At 37.0% G+C, this 21,393-nt stretch overlaps 1 protein-coding gene across 3 annotated transcripts in view; it reads left to right on the top strand.

The window, feature by feature from the left end:
• The window catches only part of atp6v0a1a (ATPase H+ transporting V0 subunit a1a), a 31,766-nt gene extending 11,130 nt beyond the window's left edge, over positions 1-20,636 (top strand). Inside the window, exons 5-23 of one of the 3 annotated variants that reach the window (XM_084424046.1) lie at positions 607-735; positions 1,333-1,422; positions 3,248-3,330; positions 5,100-5,226; positions 5,386-5,468; positions 6,153-6,246; positions 11,476-11,688; positions 14,513-14,663; positions 14,808-14,947; positions 15,543-15,706; positions 15,878-15,968; positions 16,062-16,180; positions 16,263-16,479; positions 16,584-16,691; positions 17,159-17,266; positions 18,678-18,695; positions 19,151-19,268; positions 19,651-19,822; positions 20,142-20,636. In XM_084424046.1, coding sequence (XP_084280172.1) covers positions 607-735; positions 1,333-1,422; positions 3,248-3,330; positions 5,100-5,226; positions 5,386-5,468; positions 6,153-6,246; positions 11,476-11,688; positions 14,513-14,663; positions 14,808-14,947; positions 15,543-15,706; positions 15,878-15,968; positions 16,062-16,180; positions 16,263-16,479; positions 16,584-16,691; positions 17,159-17,266; positions 18,678-18,695; positions 19,151-19,268; positions 19,651-19,822; positions 20,142-20,235 — 2,319 coding nt within the window. In that variant the 3' untranslated portion in view covers positions 20,236-20,636. The remainder of the gene's footprint in view (positions 1-606; positions 736-1,332; positions 1,423-3,247; positions 3,331-5,099; positions 5,227-5,385; positions 5,469-6,152; positions 6,247-11,475; positions 11,689-14,512; positions 14,664-14,807; positions 14,948-15,542; positions 15,707-15,877; positions 15,969-16,061; positions 16,181-16,262; positions 16,480-16,583; positions 16,692-17,158; positions 17,267-18,677; positions 18,696-19,150; positions 19,269-19,650; positions 19,823-20,141) is intronic. The other 2 variants (XM_084424044.1, XM_084424045.1) reach the window with 2 other exon arrangements.
• The last annotated feature ends 757 nt before the right edge of the window (positions 20,637-21,393 follow it).

Raw genomic sequence — 21,393 nt, 5'->3', positions numbered from 1 at the left:
CAGTGCTAAAAAACAAATCAGAGATGCTGGATGGAAAGAGAGAAATGTTGATTACAAACAGTCTTATGTTTCATTCAATACTGACTAGTTTTGATAAAAGTAGTTAATTATGTTGAAAAGTGTTTAAATCTAAATTAATTATATAAAAATGCTGTTCTTTTGCACTTTATTCATCAAATCATCCTAAAAAAATAATAAGAAATGTTTCTTGAGCACCAAATCAGCATATTAGAATGATTTATAAAGAGTCACTTGACACTGAAGTCTGGAGTTATAACCTCTGAAAATTTTGCTTTGCCATCACAGAGATAAATTGCATTTTAAAATATATTACAATAGAACAGTTATTTTACATTGTAATAATATTTCACAATATTTTTACTGTATTTAAGATAAAATAAATGCAGCCTTGGCGAGCATAAGATACTTCATTCAAAAACATTTAAAAAATATGTATACACACACACACACACACAATTTATTATTTTGCCTCTGTTTGTGCTTATTAGCTAATTAATTAGGTTTTGGAACAGTAGAGCTAATATGTGTGAATTTGACAGCTGTAAACAGTTTTGAGTGCGCCAAATAATTTCTGTCCTTTTGTAGGCCACCTTTGAAAAGCTGGAGAATGAGCTGAAGGAGATCAACACCAACCAAGAAGCTCTGAAGAAGAACTTCCTGGAGCTAACTGAGCTCAAGCACATCCTCAGACGAACACAGCAGTTCTTTGATGAGGTCTGCAATATCTCATCTCTTACTAAACCTTTTAGCCTTTAGAGTTTCCTGTGGTTTTAGAGGCATTTTACACGGTGCATGTCAGGCAGAGAGCTTCGCTTGTGATCTTGCAGACTGTCTTGTGCACAGGCGTTTTGCACACAGGCGTTGTGAAACGTCTCAGTGCAACCACAATGATTTCTGTTAATGCTTCTGCTCGAGCAAAAATATGCTGCAGCTCAATGAGAAGATTACTGTAATATTTTGTCCTGTTTCATGCAATTAATGGCTAATAAAGCCATAAAAGACCGTCATAAACTTATCCTCCATGTTGTTCTTTGACCACATAAAAGCTAAATACTAGATGACATAGCTAGCAGTTAGTTGCTCAAGTTTACTGCGGTGCTGTTATCCTTGACAGCTTTTGTTCTACCACGTTCCACTTCTTTTCCATTTAAAATGAATTGGGAACTTAGTGTTCCCCTTTACCGTGTAAAATGGCCACCCTTCAATAGTCAAATGAAGAAGTACAATAACACAAACAGAGGAACCAAAACATGTTTTTCCATATGTCTATGATAATGTTCGCGCTGACAAAGGCAGATGCATGTCTGACAGATTGAAAGGCCATTCTCTGAATTCCTGGCCACATCTCAGCCGATGATGATGATGATGTCAAACTGCCCTTCCCAAGACCAGTTCTGCAAGGTGTTCGACTCCCTATTCACAAACTGAAAATGTAAAAAACAGCCTTTTGTGCCTGTGATAATTAGCTCCTACCAGGGTGTTTCTTTTCTATCTTTCAGCCTTTCAGAAATTTTTGACCATACATTTCTCTGCTTCCTGAACACTGATCTGAACTTTAACATGTTATTGCGATATATTTGTTTTACGAGTTGTAAAAGATCATTTGAGAGAATGCTGTTGTCTTTTAATCATTCACTTTACTCTTACACGAGCTTGTTGGGTGCTCACAGAGACTGGTGGTGGGTGGTGTGAGGATGGTGTGGCTCAGGGGTTAAACATCTCAAATAAAATAGCAGTTTCAAACCCTAAAATGGACTAATTCATGTGCTACCATCCCTTTGTCCTTGAGATAGGTACATCATCTCTGGTTATCCCTGTAAGCATCGGCTGAATGAGTATTATTGAATAATAAGATTGGCTGTGAAATAAATCTTTTTAATGGTTATTCCATTGAAGAATTACGATGACATAAGGTCACAGAAATTTGCATCTAACTATATTAAGTTAAAGGAGAACTCCGGTCAATTTTAACATTGAGCTCATTTTTTTGTACATTTGGAGTGCTGTCAATACAGAGAACAACGACAAAAATCGGTGTTGCCTACACCGTGTAATCCTCTTTTTTAAATTTGCACCCTGTTGACTTCAATGGGGCAATGTTTAAACCTGCTTTTAGCCTCTTAACATCCTTGATGTGTCATTACAAGTGCACAGAAAATGTGAGTGATTCCTTCAGAGTGAACACGGTGAATCTGACTGCAGTAGATGTGAAAGATATTAATAAAAATTAAGTTAATTCAGCCAGCGCTCATACCTGTATTTACTTCCTGTTTTCGGTCAAAGTCCATAGTAGTCGAACATCAAGGATGTTAAGAGGCTAAAAGCAGGTTTAAACAATGCCCCATTGAAGTCAACAGGGCGCAAATTTTAAAAATAGAATAACTCTGTGTAGGCAACACCGATTTTTGTCGTTGTTCTCTGTATTGACAGCACTCCAAATGTACAAAAAAATGAGCTCAATGTTAAAATTGACCGGAGTTCTCCTTTAACTACAACCTTTATTGGAAAACAATTTCCTAACACTGTGTCCTAACTACACACGCCGCGACGTGCGATAAAAGGTATCTTTTCCATGTTAATCAGAGTTTTTGTCCTAATCAGCCGCGACGGCGACACGCGGCGATTCTATTTTAGAAACGGTTTCTACTTTTCTGCGACGTCGCGGCTGGAACAACAAACGCAAAGTGTGGCAATGATAATCTCAGGTACTGTTTATGTGCTTTATTTAATGTTAAAAGCATGCAATGTGACTTTGAATATCATTTAGTGCTCCCAGCTTTGTAGCTGTAAAAGCAACAATGGATAAGAATCTTGAAATTAAACAAATGGAAACAAGATCGTTCAAACTGTGAACAAACAAGTGTATTCTTTGACAAAGATTGTTTTAGTAACTCAGTAGACTATGTATTTTTAATAATGTTTAAATGGTGTAATATTTTTGAATTTGATTATGTAGCCTTTCTTGCGAGTGCCATCAAGAGATTACTCTCTGGTGCTGTGCACTTGCCACGAGACTCCGCCCACACGCTGTTTTGATTGGCTGTGAGTTTTGATTGATTTTGACGCGTCTAGTGTGGACAGACAAATTATTTGTCGCTGGAATTTTATCGCATCGCGTCTGGTTAGGACACGGTGTAAAACAACACTAGAATGAACTTTAAAATCGGATAATTTTTATAGAAAGAGATGAATAACTTAATGAATTGTTGTTTTCTCTTTTTGTTAGATGGAAGATCCTTCTCTTTTGGAAGAGTCGTCAAATCTACTGGATCCGAAAGATGTCGGACGCGTCGCTCCACTCAGGCTTGGGTGAGTATGTCAGTGGGTTTTGGTCTCTCAGTCTTATTGAGCTATTTTAAATGGACGTTTCATACGCAGTTCTAGATATTACAGACATATATATATTCTTCTGAATTGCTTTCGGTGTATTTCCACATCATTTGACCTCGTAAGCGGCATCCCTTAAAGATTACAGCTCACAGTTACTGCTTGAACTCTAGAAAAATTAAGTTTATAAACACTGCCTGGCCAAAAAAAGTCACTGTTTGGATTTAAATAGGCAAATACTTATGAGTCTATGACTTGATCATTATTGCTGTGATTATTATGTTTCTAGCATGTTATATGTTTGGCAACAGTTCTTCTAATCCTAATTGATGGAGGGTGTAGCTTTTCATTTCTTAATTATTCATGTTGGAACCATGGCCAGATCATGGCCATATTCCAGAATGACAATGTCAAGATTCATCAGGCTCAAACTGGTAAAGAATGGTTGGGAGGGAGCGTGAAGAATAATTTTCACACATGAATTGGCATCTCTGAATCCAGACCTTAAATTCATTGAAAGTCTTTGGGATGTGCTGGAGGAGACTTTACAGAGTGCTCGACTCTTGCACTGTCAATACAAGATCGTGACCAAAAATTGATGCAGCTCTTGATGGAAATAAATGTTGTGATGTTATTTCCATGAAGAGGTGCATCAATTTTTGGTCAATATCTTGTATTGACAGTGCAAGAGTCAATCTTGACATTGAGGAATCTTGACATTGAGGAATCTTGACATTGTGATCCTGGAATATGACCACGACGTGTCTTCCTACATGGTTGGTTAAGAAATGAAAAGCTACGCCCTTCATTAATTAGGGTTGGAAGAATGGTTGCCAAAATTATAACATGCTAGAAACATAATAATCACAGCAATAATGATCAAGTTATAGACTCTCAAGTATTTGCCTATTTAAATCTGAATTTAAAAAATGTTTAGGCCAGCAGTGTATGTGTGCATATATGCTTGGATGAAACATAGACGTTAATGGGGTTTGTGCATTTTGTGATTTTTCTGATTTGCCTGCCTATTTTTTTCTTTGCCATAGCTCTAGAAGAATGCAGAAAAGGTCTTTTGAACGGCTCTAAGTTTAAGGGCGTATGGATAATAAATGCATCAAATGTTTTTGGTAGTCATATGGTCGTATTGTTCTGGATTGAGCTGTAAAAATTTCAATACAATGGGGGAGGTTGTTTTTTAATAGATTTATGCTAGTGAGATTGAAGTAATAAAGAGGGATTTAACACCCATTCTTATGCAACTGCTGCCAATGCCAGCGGGTTTGTCATTGATCTGTGATCAATAATCCTGGCATGCCTTTAATACATAACATAAAACATGTTTTTTCCATTCCGAGCACTGAATGAAAGGAAAGCACCATGAGGAGGGTTTAAAATCAGCATGAAACGAAAGTTGGAATAGATTCCAACTTTACTTTAAACCTAGATTGACGTTTCAGTCTAGGTTTAAAGTAATGGAAAAACACAATTGATACTGTAGAAATAAAATGGGCTATAAGATCAAAATGTTGGTTTAAATGTAATTGATTATACATTATAGGCTACATATGTAACAAGAAGTTTGGTGTCGCAGTATTATTATAATAAAACTCCAGATTTAAGAATAAAGATTTAATATTAAACCTTTTGAAGTACAGCAAATGTTTTGTTGTTTTGAATATCAGTTTCATTATCCAGATGTCTGCTGTTGGAGGATAATGATATAATTCACTCATGTTTGACACTGGTTGCAGGTTTGTTGCAGGGGTGATCGGCAGAGAGAGGATTCCCACCTTCGAGAGGATGCTGTGGAGAGTTTGCCGTGGAAACGTCTTCCTGCGGCAGGCAGACATCGAGGACCCACTTGAGGACCCCGCCACAGTAAGTTTGTCCTGTGAGAGAGAAAAATAAATAGCTTTTAGATAACTTTGCAAGCTAAATATTTAATCTCTTGTCTATATAGTTTTCCATGTTGGATTATTAGTTAAATAAACTGCATATTTAATAGCAACTTCCTCTTTTTTCCCCCTCTTTTTTCAGGGAGACCATGTGCACAAGTCGGTGTTCATCATTTTTTTCCAGGGAGACCAGCTGAAGAACAGAGTCAAGAAGATTTGTGAAGGGTACGAGAGCATCACTGCCAATAAGAAGTCACACAACATAGTGACCGAAACAGAAGAAAACATTTATTTACATGAGATTTTAAAAACATGAGGTTGTACTCAGATTTTGCAGACTTGTTCCTTATAATACATTTCAAGTTTGGGGTTAATAATATTTGTGATAAATAAAGTTTGTGATAGAAGTCTCTTATGTTCACCAAGGCTGCATTTATTTGATCAAAAACAGAGGAAAAATGGTAACATTGTGAAATATTATTACAATTTAAAATAATTGTTTTCTGTTTTAGTATATTTTGAAAAAGTACATTTTTCCTGTGATGGTAAAGCTGAATTTTCAGCATCATTACATACATCATTACATTATCAGTCTTCAGAAATCATTCTAATCTGATGATTTGGTGCTCAACAGTTGTTTTGCTTATTCAGGATTCTTTGATAAATAGAAAGTTCAAAAGAACAACATATATTTGAAATAGAAATCTTTTGCAACATTATCATTTGTTATTGCCCCTTTTGATAAAAAAAAATCCAAACTAATGAATCCAAACTTGGGACAAATATTTGACAAATTCATAAAATCTAAATATTGCATGTTCATACGTATTGCATTCCTTGTATTTTTGTGTACTCTATACAATCACAATAAAGATCTAATGCAGTCTTTTACTAATATATTTATGTTAGGTTTCGGGCATCTCTATACCCCTGTCCCGAGACCCCACAAGAGAGGAGAGAAATGGCAGCCGGAGTCAACTCTCGAATTGATGATCTACAGATGGTAAGATGGGAGGACACACACACACAGACACACACACACACACACACACACACACATACTCTCACACACACGCACACATTCTCTAAAAATAAAATAAGTGGATGTTGGCCGAGTATTTTTTCTAAAGTTCATCTTTTTATTGTATGAGGTTTAAAGACTGATCAGGGTTCTTACGAGTCCAGACCTGGTCTAGTGCTGTTAGAATTGTTCCTTTGTTCACTCTGCCCACATTCTGATTTAGTTTACTTGCAGGACTGACTTGTTTGCACAGTCATTTTGCAAATGATGAAATCTGATCTGCTCTTTCAGACAGTATTGTCAATAACCGTTGTATCTTTGTCGGTTTGCTATAGTAATGATGTAAGCACCAACACAATGGCAACTTTGGCAAGACCAACTGTTTGTGGTCTGACCAACGTCTCTATGTCCTCGTTTCAGTGTGTGTCTCTAATCTTTTTCGTCTTGAGTGGAAACCCTAACCTGATCTTGGGCCTCATTAAAACACGTGATTTTATGATGGTAGCTACATCAATAAATTTGATTTCCTGAAACCGATTTCCTGTTGTCCCTGAAATCCTCACTCTGATCAGAGGTTAAGTCAGGGATTATAAAATGAGCTTGTGAAACAAAACACAACTGTTTACAGAGGGAAAGAGCTTTAAAGATTCAACCATGTTTCCAGAGCCAGTAAACTCATGAATGCATGTTGGTGTTTAAGTGAGATGATATGACTGAATATAATTTGACAGTACATCAATTGATGTAATTTGCTTCATAAACTGCAGCTGAGTGGCGTAATGGAATTACATGAGATAAGAGTGTGCCCAGAAACACAGGTTAGATTAGAGAAGGGCAGATTTTGTTACAAGTAAAACATTAATGTCTTTTCCTTTTTTTTACAAATTTCACTAAAATACAGCAGAACACTGCAATCTGACCATTTCATTTATATTACATTTATGCATTTGACGGTGCTTTTATACACAGCAACTTCAATAGTACTATTCTAGTTTTGTTGCCATTTCAATTAGATTATTTAGCTGGTTTTTTTTCTTGTTTACTATAAGCAGTTTCACAGATCACTCACCATGAGATGAGAGTGAATATATATATATATATATATATATAATTTATTTTATTTTTAATTTTTTTACTTGCTGAATTGATCGTTTTTCTTGCCTTCCCTAATATACTGTGGCGCCCCCCTGGAGGTCTGTGCATCTCTTTGAATAACATATGAATTAGACTCAAAACTCTTTTTAGTCTCAAAACTCTTTTTCTTCAATTTCCTGCTCTATTTATTTATTCATTATCTTGAGTTGAGTTTAAAATAACAGATTTACAATAAAGCACAGGTTAATTTGACAGAAATATCCACTGGCTACATCAGTGCGTACACGCTTTCTGTCGATTCGTACGGCAGAGGGAATCTCCCTCGGTGAGTCATTAGAGGCTACTACAAGGTTTAATGGGGGACTGCCGGATGCTGTTACAGCTCTGGGTCTTTGAGAGAATCTCTCAGATCTCTGCCTTATTTGGGAAGGAAAACTTTGGGTGAGTGTGTCCTCGCACATTTACATAGTACCCATACCTTCCCGCCCCCACAGATGCCCACACAGTTTGGACCGTCAGCACATGGCAAGGCAGTTTATCACCACTGCCTACTTCTCACGTTCGATTAAAAAAAAAAAAAGCATCATTCTAGCATCATGTCATTTTTCAACACTTGCTGAAAGCGATATACTGCGTTAAACAAAAAATCACAGCCAATCATAATTTGGTCTTTAATAGACCTTTAATTTTGTCAGGAATGAAAACGAGGCTGTGAGAAATACAAGTAGTGTGCTCAGTGGATTGTACTGTTGTTTAACAACATACCGTTGTTCAGCTGACGAAAAACATCTTTCAATAGACAAAACTCCATAAAATTGTGAAAATTACATGACTTTAAACAGTGCAAGTCCATCCCTCACAGCCTCGTTTTCATCTGTGTTAAATTTAATATGGCCTCTAACCTGATAGACAGCTATGTGAAGCAAGATTATGGGCCACTGAGGTTTCTCAGTAGGCGGGGCTACCTATAAATTGTGACAACATAGAAATCGATCAACAAAAATCTGATTTGGGTCAAAAACTTAAGCTGGCATCGCGTCACAACTGTGAGGTGCCTTTCGCAGCGGCTGTCTCATAGTGAGCGTTCCTGTCTGTGCATACCCACATACTGAGGGAGTTTGTTCTTCATGTTCGCCACACTTATTCGCTGATTCACTGATTCATCCCACACCCCCTGAAAACCCACATACATATCTGTTTGCTCTCTGACTTTTCAAAAGAAATGAAGGAACACGTCCAAGCACAAGAGTGCTGACAGGGCCGGGACAAAGCGCACACTCGAGTTCCATGTCACTGACTCACTTCGAGCTATTAGCGGGCCTGTTTGTCCCGGAGGTGAGAGAGAATGCTCACTATGCTTGTGTGTGTCGTTAATGTCGTTAATGTCCCTGTGCTCTACTCACAGCTTTGGAGAGAATCCTTTGGTTTGATGCACATGCCTTGTTTGTGTTTGTTACTGTTTAAGAAAGACAGAAGGTCTTCTGGACACATTATTGAGGATTACATAAATCCCAGAGTGGGCGAGTTTGTCTTATTTGTCAGAGTGGGTGAGCCTGCATGTTTCCAGCGTGGGTGAGCATGTGGGTTATTCTAGTGTGGGTGAGTGTGTCTGATTTCACAGTGAGCGACTGCGTATGTCCCACCCAAGTGAGCGAGAATGCGCATTTGGACATTAATGTTGCCACTCTATCTGTCTAACATGACAACCAGATGCTGGCTCACTTCCTTGGCCACTCCTGAATGATTGTGAAATTCTTTTTACCTAAATAGAAGATACATAGGCTATATTCAGACAACCAGGGTTTGGGATTCATAAACATCTTTACCAGCAGGTGTGTCTGTTCATACAACAGCAAAAAGGAGCGGCTCGTATACTTTCTGTATGGACAAATAACTAAACTTAAAGGGATAGTTCACCCAAAAATGAAAATTCTGTCAGTAATTACTCACCCTCATGTTGTTCCAACCCCGTAAGACCTTCGTTCATCTTCGGAACACAAATTAAGATATTTTTGATTAAATCTGAGAGCTGGATCACTCCTCCACAGGCTTCTAAGACACATAGCTCGCCCAGAAAATGTATTAAAGACATCGTTAATATAGTCCAAGTGACTACAGTGGCTCAATCTTAAGTTTATAAAGCGACGAGAATACTTTTTGTGCGCAAAAACAAACAAAAATAACGACTTTATTCCACTTTTCACATGACCAGCGTCGGCCAATAGTGAGCCTACGTGTGACGTACAACACAGACGCGCTACGCTTAAACACTACGTGAAAAGACTCGAGGCCCAGAGAGAAGGAAATGAATAGTGGAATAAAGTCGTTATTTTTGTTTGTTTTTGCACACAAAAAGTATTCTCGTCGCTTTATAAGCTTAAGATTGAGCCACTGGAGTCACTTGGACTATATTAACGATCTCTTTAATACATTTTCTGGGCCAGCAAGTTATAGTGTCTTAGAAGCCTGTGGAGGAGTGATCCAGCTCTCAGATTTAATCAAAAATATCTTAATTTGTGTTCCGAAGATGAACGAAGGTCTTACGGGGTTGGAACAACATGAGGGTGAGTAATTACTGACAGAATTTTCATTTTTGGGTGAACTATCCCTTTAAGCCCCTATTCTTGCAATAGCTGTGAATAACACTTGTAACTAGTGAGGTGGCATTGGTTAATTACTTGTTCGTGTTTCTTGTTCAATGCAACAAAAAAACACAGCTTGAGGTCTGATGTTCGATTGGCAGAAAAATAACTATTATGGTCACAAGCTCATAAGCGTGAAAACAGTTTAACAGGCAGAACGTGAGAATCCCTACACTTGCGTTCTTTGCACTGGACCACTAACATATTTCCTGTATTTGGCCAAAGTGTTTAAGTGGGCATGAAGACAGCATGTGTGTGTAGAATGTAATGTAAAGTAACCTTTTTACATTTATTTACACATTTTGATCACATTTCTCTTTATTGCTTATAAAGAGTTACATCTCACTCCACAAGGGTATTGTGCCTGATGAAGACCTGATTGGTCGAAACGTTGCGCTGTTTGGCAAATATATTGTTTGGAACTACAATTTCAGTGTGTGGACATTATTTTTATTTGTTCATTTATTGCTATTTTGTTGTCCTGCACCCAAGCCCAATTTGGGTTTTTGATATGCATACTTTTTTTTGTATTTTTGATTCATATACTTCAGGCTGTTGTTCTTTTGTGACTCCATCATGGCCAGTGAAGAACTTGTCTCTTTAAATAAACTCAAATGTCTAAACTAAACTCAAATGTCTTTGAGTTTAGTGAAGCAGATTATTCTAGGATCCTTCTAAAAGACAATTTTTGACAACATTGAGGTTTTGTAGATGATATATGTTGAATCGGTTGGCATTTTTTCTAGCATTATGGGCTTTCCCATTCACATCGCTTTGATCAATATACATTTATCCACCTAATACCTATTATAAATAGTCTTTCTAGAAAACAAAGCTTAACTTTTCTTATGAACTTATGTGAAATTCTTTTGACAAAATACATCATGAAATATAAACTGCACCTGTGCAGCATAATGCATAAATAAATAATGCGTAAATGGTGCCCACTACATTCCCAAATGCAAGCTAAACTCACAGCACATGCAGAGATGAAGTTCACTGAGACAATGGAAAACATTGGATCATCGCTTTGAAACACAGCACAGACAGGCTATATGCTCACTAAATTTAATTGCAGTCTTTTGGGTTTAGATAAAGGCACAAAGTCATATCACACTTTTGATTTTAGTTTGTTTGACAGATACTTTGCCAAAGCAATGGTACAAAACAACGCTAGAAACTTTTATGTCTTATGAGATTAGTTTAAAACTATTTTTAATTCATTATGAAACTGGTGGCACAGATTAGACTATGCTGGGCCGCAAGAGTCTAGGCAATTAATGGGAAACACTGCATCAGATGTTTGAAAGAGTGATATGCACTAAGTCAGACACTCAACAGCAATCCACCGAGATTCAGGTTTCAACCCAACCACTGCTCTTTCAGCTCTAATTGTGACCATTGTGCAACTCTGTCTAGTGATCTCACATTTCCTGTTTTGACCCCTCCTCTCCCTGTGTGCTTTGTGTTGTAGGTGCTGAATCAGACGGAGGATCACAGGCAGCGTGTTTTACAGGCGGCTGCCAAGACTGTCCGAGTCTGGTTCATCAAGGTCCGGAAGATGAAAGCCATTTATCACACTCTGAACCTCTGCAACATTGATGTCACTCAAAAGTGCCTGATCGCTGAGATCTGGTGCCCTGTGTCAGATCTAGACTCCATTCAGTTTGCGCTCCGTCGGGGCACGGTGAGGACACACACGCACACATTTATGTTTTAAACTATATAGGTAGCCCTTACTTGCACATTACTATAATATTAAAGGTTAACAACAGAGCCCAAACTATTAGCCTAAATTCAGTTGCTATTTCTTTTGAGATATTATAATAATAATAATAATAATAATAATAATATTAAAAAACTTGCACTTTGAAACCTGTTTTTCAAAATTTTGCGTTTTCAGGCATTGTGTTGTCGTGTAAATGAATGGCCAAAACGCATAAAAAGTTTATGCATATAAAGTGAGGTCAACCTCAACAATGGGCCAGGGCTACACACCTATTTTTTATAAACATCCTGAAATCTTGAGCCAGAGGAGGTTGGCATCTTATCCTTCATCTTATCCTAACCCAGTATAACTGAATCCACCAAATCAAATTGCAACATAACTTTACCTTGATATAATTCATTACATTTAAATTTCTCTGTAATGAGCACATCACTGATACAGGGGCCTGATAAAATAATTGAATTCCCTTAAACGTAGGAAAACATGCAGTGTCATTTTATTTTGATATCTGATCTCAAATCTGCATCGTAACTGTTACAATTGGCCTGTGTCATTGTCGTTTGAACTCTATACTATAATTATATACTATACTTTAAGAGCTCTGTAAGTAATATGAAAGACGTATTTAGACTAATATGAGGAATAATATACAGTAGGCTTATTACAGTTGTAGTTTATGGATATTTTATAGACCCCATGATATGACTTAATGGGTTATTGTTGACATTCTGTTAAAATAGAACATTGTTGCAGGACATATTGAAGCGATAGTCCTTTTTATTCATTTTTTGTACAGTAGCCAGCAGCTTTCTGAGCCGCCCTGTAACAGGAAGAAAACACTTATTTTACATTATTTAAAACATTCCGTATATAGATTTGACTTATATCAGCACAATTATCTGTTTATTTATTTTCTTTAAGCATATTACGTATCAGCAAACCCCAATATAGATTGACCTCTAATGTATGTATTGATATATTAGTATAAACTAATTTCAATATATATCTATATATTGAATAAAACATGTTGTGAGTATTTTAAACTTGCAGTTACCCTGTTCTCCAGTTGAATGTATTCCCCAGCCTGTTATTAAGTAACAGAATCTGAGATGCAAGATTTATTTTGAGATTGTATGGGTTTGTTCTGTACATATGAATTTAGTCCATTTAACATTGGTATGTTAGATCACATGTATTATCACCACACATGCGTTGTTCTTGTCATCACATTCAGTGACTCACACTTTGTAAACTTGACTTTAGCTTGTGTTATCCCTGGACACAGACACATGCACACAGGGGACTGAGTGTTAGGACGGAATGCTCAGATGCTTTTACATTGAGTCATGAGACCCCTCAGATCAAAGTTTGAATTTTCCTGTGGTCAAGAGCAGCTGAAACCCGATCCTCCTCCCATAGTGCCACAAATGTACTCTGTCAATCACTTCTGCTCTGCCCTGTTGAAAAAAAATGGATAAAACGATGGGCGAGATTGGCAATGGTCATCCACTCCCTCAGTGTTTAGTGCAAATGCAAAAGAAAGAGAGAATGCTTGTGTTTGTGTTTTATATCAGTAGTAAATAGTAAATTATCAAATTGTTTTTATAAAAAATGTAATATAAATAAAAATGTTCAGGTTTTTATTAAATTAACTGGGAAATACATACATCTTTTTCACTAAAATGATCAAATATATTTAAAAGACTCTTTATATTGTCCTTTGAATGCATACTAGTATACAGTGCATTAAGTCAGAATGATCGTGTCTGAACAGAAATCTGAACTTCCACTAACGAACCCAACTTGAATACACAGCTTGTTCTGTTCTTTGTTATACAGATATTATAGAGTTATTTGTTTATATAGTATTTATTTGCTGATTTATTATACAGGTTGTGTAAACAGACAAAAATTCACTAGAACATCCATGGTACGCATGACCTGCAATGAATTGGTTGGTCTCAGGATGATATAGTATGTGCGCTGAAGATCCCTTGAGCGATAGATTGTAGATTCTCATGGTTACTCACAGCAGAAGGTGTGTGCGAGTTAAGGATGCCTCCGTGAGGTCCAGATTCTCACGCCTTACAGCAAGACAGTGAGGGCAGGGTGGGTGTAATACCTGTAATCCCTGCGATGAGAGGTTGTAGTGTAAGGGTCAGAGGTCATTGGAATGTTAACCTCGTAATAGTCACATCTTAAGAGGATTAACTGCTCACACAAATTCACCTTCTGTTCTTCTGTGTCTGCCTCTCTGTCTTTATAGGGTTAAAACAGGTTGTACATAGTTTATATAGTGGCAGCAACCTCCAGATGGACCAGTTTGTAAATCTGTGCAAACCATTGTTTAGTAACAAAAAAGTAGCTTCCTTCTGAACCTAAACTAGAAGTGTAATAGTGTTAAGTCCATGTTGAAATGTGAGGGATCGGGCTTGCGTGCTAGTTCAAAGCCTGTCCTTACACATGGCATTTTTCCTCATGCCTTATTTAACTAGCAGCTATTAATATCAGCTGTCTTACACATTGCCTCCACATGCACTTGCATGCTGTAGACTTCACCTACTACTCAAGTTCAGTTTAGGATATACAGAATCTATTTAAAATTTAAGCAAACGAGTGACATATTAACACTTACATAAATGCAATGTAGAGTTGCAAAGACAAGTGAAACGTTTATAAATGTGGGCATTCATACAAATGCACCACTATTTACTGGGAAGCAAACTTGGAGCATTTATTTTTATGCATAGCTGTTTGTGTTCAATTCCACTGTTTCTTGCAGGAGAAAAGTGGATCCACTGTTCCCTCCATCCTGAACAGAATGCAGACCAAGCAGACTCCTCCCACCTACAACAAAACCAACAAGTTCACCTCTGGCTTTCAGAACATCGTCGATGCCTACGGCATCAGCAACTACCGGGAGATCAACCCAGGTAACCCTGAACTTTAACCTTCAGTCTCTGAGCAAGTCCCAAAGTCCTCTGCAGTGATTTAAAATGGGCTTCAGATCAGCATACGTATTTTCTGTAGGTGTCACAACATATTGTTTGCATCCATTTTTGTGCTCATGTGCTCAGCTCCATACACCATCATCACCTTCCCCTTCCTGTTTGCGGTCATGTTTGGCGATCTGGGTCACGGTATACTCATGACCTGTGCTGCACTTTATCTGGTACTGCGAGAGAGCCGATTAATTGCCCAGAAAAACGACAATGAGGTATCCATCCACCCATCCATTTATGCACCCATCTCATTATTGATGTTTGTCCTTATTCATATCAGATATTGCTCATGTCATATAGCCTTTATGTGTATATAGGTCCTGAATATAGAAAATATTTATCATAATTGTGTTAAACTAGTGAAAAATAAAACTGACAGGCTAAGCTAAATGTGATTATTATTAGTGAGATGATTGTTTTAAGTTTGTCAGATGATTATTTCAAGTTCAAGTTAAAAGTTGTTATAAGATTATTTTCTTTTGTTTGTGGTGAACAAAAAACGTAGTTTGAAAATTGACTGTTTAGGCATACATTTTTTTAATTATTTTTTTTCACTTTTAAATGGTTATAATTATTCAATTATAATTTATTTATATTTATAAATATAATTTAATTATTCATTTTATATATTATTAAATAATAATACAGGTATCTGTATTTATTTTGGCCATACTGACTTTGATAGTACTTGGTTAAAAGATGTAATTTTACAAACATTATTTAAAATGTAGTTTTTTTTCTTTTTGTCTATTATGCATATATGTGACAATTTGGACCGTCACAAATCAGTTTCTCTCTCTCTCTCTCTAGATGTTTAACATGATATTTGCGGGCCGTTACATTATTCTCCTGATGGGACTATTTTCAGTGTACACTGGGATTATCTACAATGACTGTTTCTCCAAATCCCTCAATGTCTTTGGCTCAAGCTGGAGCGTCAGACCCATGTTTGGAGAGAAAGGAGACAACTGGACGTAAGTTGTTCGTTCCAACCCTTTAATTTTACAAAAACTTTGTAACTCATGATCAGCCACTTGTTTGAGTTTGAATAGATCCGTTCTATCGTTCAGGTCAGATCTTTATGCATAGCTATTAATTTGAATGAACTATAAATTTAACATGGAATATTCCATCATCTCATTCAGGTTTACAACACTGGCGGAAAACCGGATATTACAGCTGAACCCTGCTGTGCCAAACGTGTTTAACGGACCCTATCCAATTGGCATTGATCCAGTAAGCACCTAGTTTCTAAACGGTTCTGTAGCAAAGATAATCTAAGTTCAGTCCTCTAAATAAGTTTTTTTTTTTTTTACTTTCTCCTGTCAGATCTGGAACATTGCCACCAACAAACTGACGTTTCTGAACTCCTTCAAGATGAAGATGTCAATAATTCTGGGAGTCATCCACATGACGTTTGGAGTTATTCTCAGTCTTTTCAATCACCTGTATGCACTTGTCCATTATTACTCTCAATAGATCTGTGTTCATATTTTATGCTAATTTAAGTCTGTTTGTCTGTGTTTGAAGGTACTTCAAAAAACCTCTGAACATCTTTCTGGGTTTTATTCCTGAGATCGTCTTCATGATCAGTCTGTTTGGCTACCTGATGCTGCTCATTTTTTACAAGTGGTTGGCATATGATGCCAAGACCTCAAAAGATGCCCCCAGTCTTCTAATAGCCTTTATCAACATGTGCCTCTTCAGCTACAATGATCCCACTAACAAACCGCTATACAGGGGACAGGTACACATTACCGACACATACTGATTTAATCACTATATGTGGCAGGTGAGATGCCATGACTTTTAAAACGTATGTTTTGTCTCTCTCTTTCTCTGTCTCTGTAGATGGTAATTCAGTGTCTGCTAGTTGTTACAGCTCTCGCCTGTGTACCATGTATGCTTATAATAAAGACCCTAGTAATGCGCAGGCAATACCTCTGGAGAAGACACCTGGTAAGGACCTGTTTGAGACACTCAAGTTCAAGTGATTTTGTGTTTTTATCGTGTCATTTCCATATCCAAAGTGAGACGTTTGTGGGATGTGGACTGATGCAACTATTTGATGCATAGAAAGTTTAAAAGAACATTTATTTGAAATAAATATTTTTGTAAAGTGTCTTTACTCTGTTTAGATCCAATTAATTTGTCCTAGCTCATTAAAAGTATTATTTTTCTTCTTTTTTTCTTTCTTTTTTTTGAAAAAAGAGCTATAGTGTATTTTTTTATATTTTTATTATGCTCAGTTCTAAAGTGTTTCTTCAGCTAAAAGTCTTTTTGGGTGCAATCTCTACAAAATCTATCATAAATGACTGAACGACCAATGTAAATTCATTGGTCAGCTAGCGTGGGAACCCTGATAACCGATGTGCTAGATTATTATATAATGGCTCACCTATGACCTAGTGTGACTTTTGCTGCAGGGAACACAAAACTTTGGGGGAATCCGTGTGGGTAACGGCCCCACAGATGATGAAGCTGAGATCATCCAACATGACCAGCTTTCCCAAAACTTAGACGAAGAACCTGAGGTGAGGGAAGATTCTCTTTTTTCGATTGTTTGTCTGTTTCTCTCTCTCTCAACTAGGCTATAGAATAACATAGAAATAATACTTTTTTGTCATACTAATTAAATAGATTACCCATGTTTGTGTAGTTTTTTTTTAACCAAGATGCTTTGATGTAGCATTAGTTTGTGAAGTCTAACAATAGTCTTTCTATAGCCAGAGAATGACTCTTGTTCTGCCGACCCAAGAGCATATTTATTTGGATAATTGTTTGGGTCGGGTTTTTCTGTCCGACACTCTGTGTGATGACATGTTTTGATTCTGAGAATAGCTTAACATTTTATTGTAACGTAATTAAATAGATTTTTTTCTTGTCTATGTGCAACTTGTTACCACCCACACGGTGACAAGCTACACCAGGGTACCAAAAATTGCTGCAGTGGGCATTCCTTTCTGTGACTCACTGGATCTGTGATCTGCATACCAGTGCTGGTCTAAACTGGGTCTTCCACTTTTAAAAGCACTATCTCTCCCCCCAACCACTGTATCCCAGGGAAACCAGTCTCAAAACACTAAACAAACACGCACTCAACTAATTGAGCTTCTCTTCTCTGAGAATAAAATGGAGGAAGATAGTAAACTATTTATACAATTACCTGCTTTATTTTAAGGTTTGAGATGCAGTCATTTCAGTACACTCGTGCCAATAATCTTCCTCTTTCCGCTCCAAACAGGCCTGTCAGTAAAACGCAGTCAGCCATAGTCAATTTACTGGAGACTGAAGTCAGATCTCCAGGATTGTTTATCTCTCTCGTTTTGGTGTGTACAGTGACCCTGCTAAAGTATTTGGTTACTGAAGCCGCACTTAAAAATGTATGAATTTAGTGGTATCTGCAAACAAATGACGCTAGACCTTTTCTCGTGAACAGCTTAAATTTCCCAGCTATTTTGCAATTACTTACAGTATCAATATGGTTTTGGAGGATGTATGAATTCATCACAAATGAATTCCTTCCTCAAATTTACAAAGATGTCCTAGTAGAGTGTAGTTCAACACATTATGTTCCAATTTTGACAAACAGAAAATGTCCAGACAATTGTCTTTTTTATAAAAATTAACTCTATAATTTAAAACTTAAGTCTTTTTCTGAAATGTGTACTTTTAAGTGTGCTGTGTTTCTTTAAAATAAATGCCAATTGGTTTGATTCATTGTATTAAGGCATTCATGCATTTGTATTTGTGTGACTTGAATACTTTTTGGGGCCACTGTATTTTGCTGTGACGGAAAATAAATGTGTCGGTCATTAGATCTTTGCATTTTCTGTGAGCTTAACAGTTTTTCCCCCACTGTCTCTTCATCAGATTCTAACTCTGTCATTAACCCTATTTTAACCCTGTGTGTCTGTCTTTGCATGTCTCTGATTATATTTCAAGCAGTCAGAGGAAGAAGTGGTAAGAGCAGACAGCCTTCTCGACTCTCTGTGTAGATGTTTGCTATCATTTTTTACATTTGTGTGTGTGAGTGTGTGTGTGTGTGTGTGTGTGTGTGTGCGTGTGCGGCTTGTGTGTATCCCTGCAGGTTTCAGTGTTGGTAGTCTCCTGTTTATGGTGTTCGGTTCTTTTCCAGCACAACTAGATAGATTCTTTTCTAGACGTCAATTTTCCTTAGTTTTTAGCCACCATCATTACATGGGAACGATCTGGTGAGCCGTGCTGGAGCGTGATTCTGATTTAAATCACACCAAATGATGCTGATGATCTGAAAGGCCCTGCGCTGTGATTCTGTTCGTATGCCCGTGAGATCCAGGGCTGTTAATCATGCTGTGATTGAGCTGGGAGTGGGATTAGATTCATGTGTTTTCATCAGTCTGAATAGCTCTTATTGCTCTCTTTCTCTCTCCCTTTAGTTTAATTTTGCAGATGAAGCAGTGCATCAGGCCATTCACACAATAGAATACTGCTTAGGCTGCGTCTCAAACACTGCCTCTTATCTACGACTTTGGGCTTTGAGTCTGGCCCACGCACGTAAGTAATGCACACACACACACGCATGCACATTTATTGTATTGAACACAAACTGAAACCTGGACATATCTGGGCCTGAGAAATAAATGGAAATTTCTGCAGTGAATATAATTTTTGCTGAGCTCTACTTTATAAACTTAGAGTCGTAGGCAAAGACTTTGGTAATGTAAGCCCCTGTAAAAGAAGTAAACTGCTTCCTCCAATTATGAATTCATTCATAAAATCCCATTCCAACAAGTAATGAATGGGTAAGTCATGAATGGGAACCCTCTAAAAATGTACTTACATGCCAAAATGTACTTTTCCTCTCAATATGCAATGTGGAGAAATAAATAAATTGTTTACAAGGTTTTTCTTAAAATGTGTTTCTTTTTTCTTACAGAGCTGTCTGAGGTCTTGTGGACAATGGTGATGCACATGGGCCTCTCTTCTAAGAATTTTGGTGGATTCTTTGCCCTGTCAATCATCTTTGCCTTCTTTGCTACACTGACAGTGTGTATTCTGTTGATCATGGAAGGCCTGTCTGCCTTCCTTCATGCTCTTAGATTGCACTGGTAAATACACACACACTTTGCTTGCCTTTATAAATTACAGTTAAACTGTTTTAAGAGCAGATGACTCTTTGTTGCCCCCTATCAATGGTTACATGCACACTGCAGAATTGATTCTTTTGACTCCCTGAAAAGTTGCCAACCAAATTTATATTAAGTCCATGTTTTAAAACCGAACTGAATAAGTAATTGTAAATGCCACTCTCTTTTGGACACTGACAGCTCAATTGAAATGTGCTGCTAGAAAATAAACACATTTTTTTCATTTAATTTCATCCAGAATTGTAATTCACTGACTTTGTTTCCCACTTTATTTCTGTAGGGTGGAGTTTCAGAATAAATTCTACATTGGACAAGGCTTCAAGTTCATGCCGTTCACTTTTGACAGCATTCTGGAGGGCAAGTTTGAAGACTAAACCACACCCACATTCTCTCCTTTTCCCAACTGCCACACCTCTAAACAACAGGAGCCAATCAGATTATGTGTGAGATTTGATGATTTGTGTGAACACTGTGACTTTGTAAGGCTCTACATTTCTCAGGTGTTCTACATCAGGACATTAATGGAATTAATTTCAAGTAAGCTAGACATATTTAGTAGAAGCTGAGCTGAAAATAATCTTGAGCTAGAACTGCATAACATATTTGCAATGATTTCATTACTCTTAAATACTTGATAATGTAGTAATACAAACTCAAGTGCTGTTACCATACAGCACACAGGAGAATGAACAGCTTGTTTTTTGTCATAAAAGCCTCATAAATGTGTACATATTCTTTAATCAAATATCATTAAAATGTCCCTACCATTATAGTACAGGTGGAGATTTTGTCTATTTCTGATATTTTTTTCCCTGTCTGTTAAATTATTAGGTTTTTTTTATTTATCTTTTATCCTTTGTTAAACACATTTCTAAAACAGTTCTCATACAAAGGGACCTAATTTCAAATGCAGCAAAGCCTGCTTCATTGTATGCCATTTTACAATCTTCTGTCATGCAGAGAGGAGGATTTCCTCATAAAGCATATCAGAATAATAGTTGCAAATAATCCCCCAGAATAGCCAGATTTATTGCAGATCTTCTCATTCCTCTTTTCACTTGCAAACACAAGTAAAGAGTAGTTATATTATAGTTGGTCTTGAACTGTGTTGCTGGGTTTTTTTTGTGTGTATTTTGCTGTTGTCTTTGGACAATTAAAGGCAAATACACATCTAAGCTACTGTATGTTAACCGTATGAATCTGTTCGCTGCAGTGCCCAGTTCCGGGTTTTTTTTTATTGTTGTTTATAATTGAGTTTACAACATGCACATGCAATGGCTCTTGAAGGAAACGTGTTTGCTTGCTAGATGTCAGAGGCAGTCCATTTAGTCTTGGAGAAATTAACTATACCAAGTAAAAGCAGCCAGTGAAGCTGTGATTGTCAGTTTTTTGTCAATAAAGAAGGACTGGATATGAACTTGAGATTTTCTTTTTCTTTTTTGTATGCGTGTGAGAAAAGATCTGTTGATAAATCATGTCTAAATGTATATTAAAATGAATATAATAATCATTATTGATAATATATAGCATGA

Source organism: Rutilus rutilus (assembly GCF_951802725.1).
Source record: "Rutilus rutilus genome assembly, chromosome: 1".
Classification (NCBI taxonomy): domain Eukaryota; kingdom Metazoa; phylum Chordata; class Actinopteri; order Cypriniformes; family Leuciscidae; genus Rutilus; species Rutilus rutilus.
This window is presented reverse-complemented; position numbering and strand designations above follow the sequence as displayed.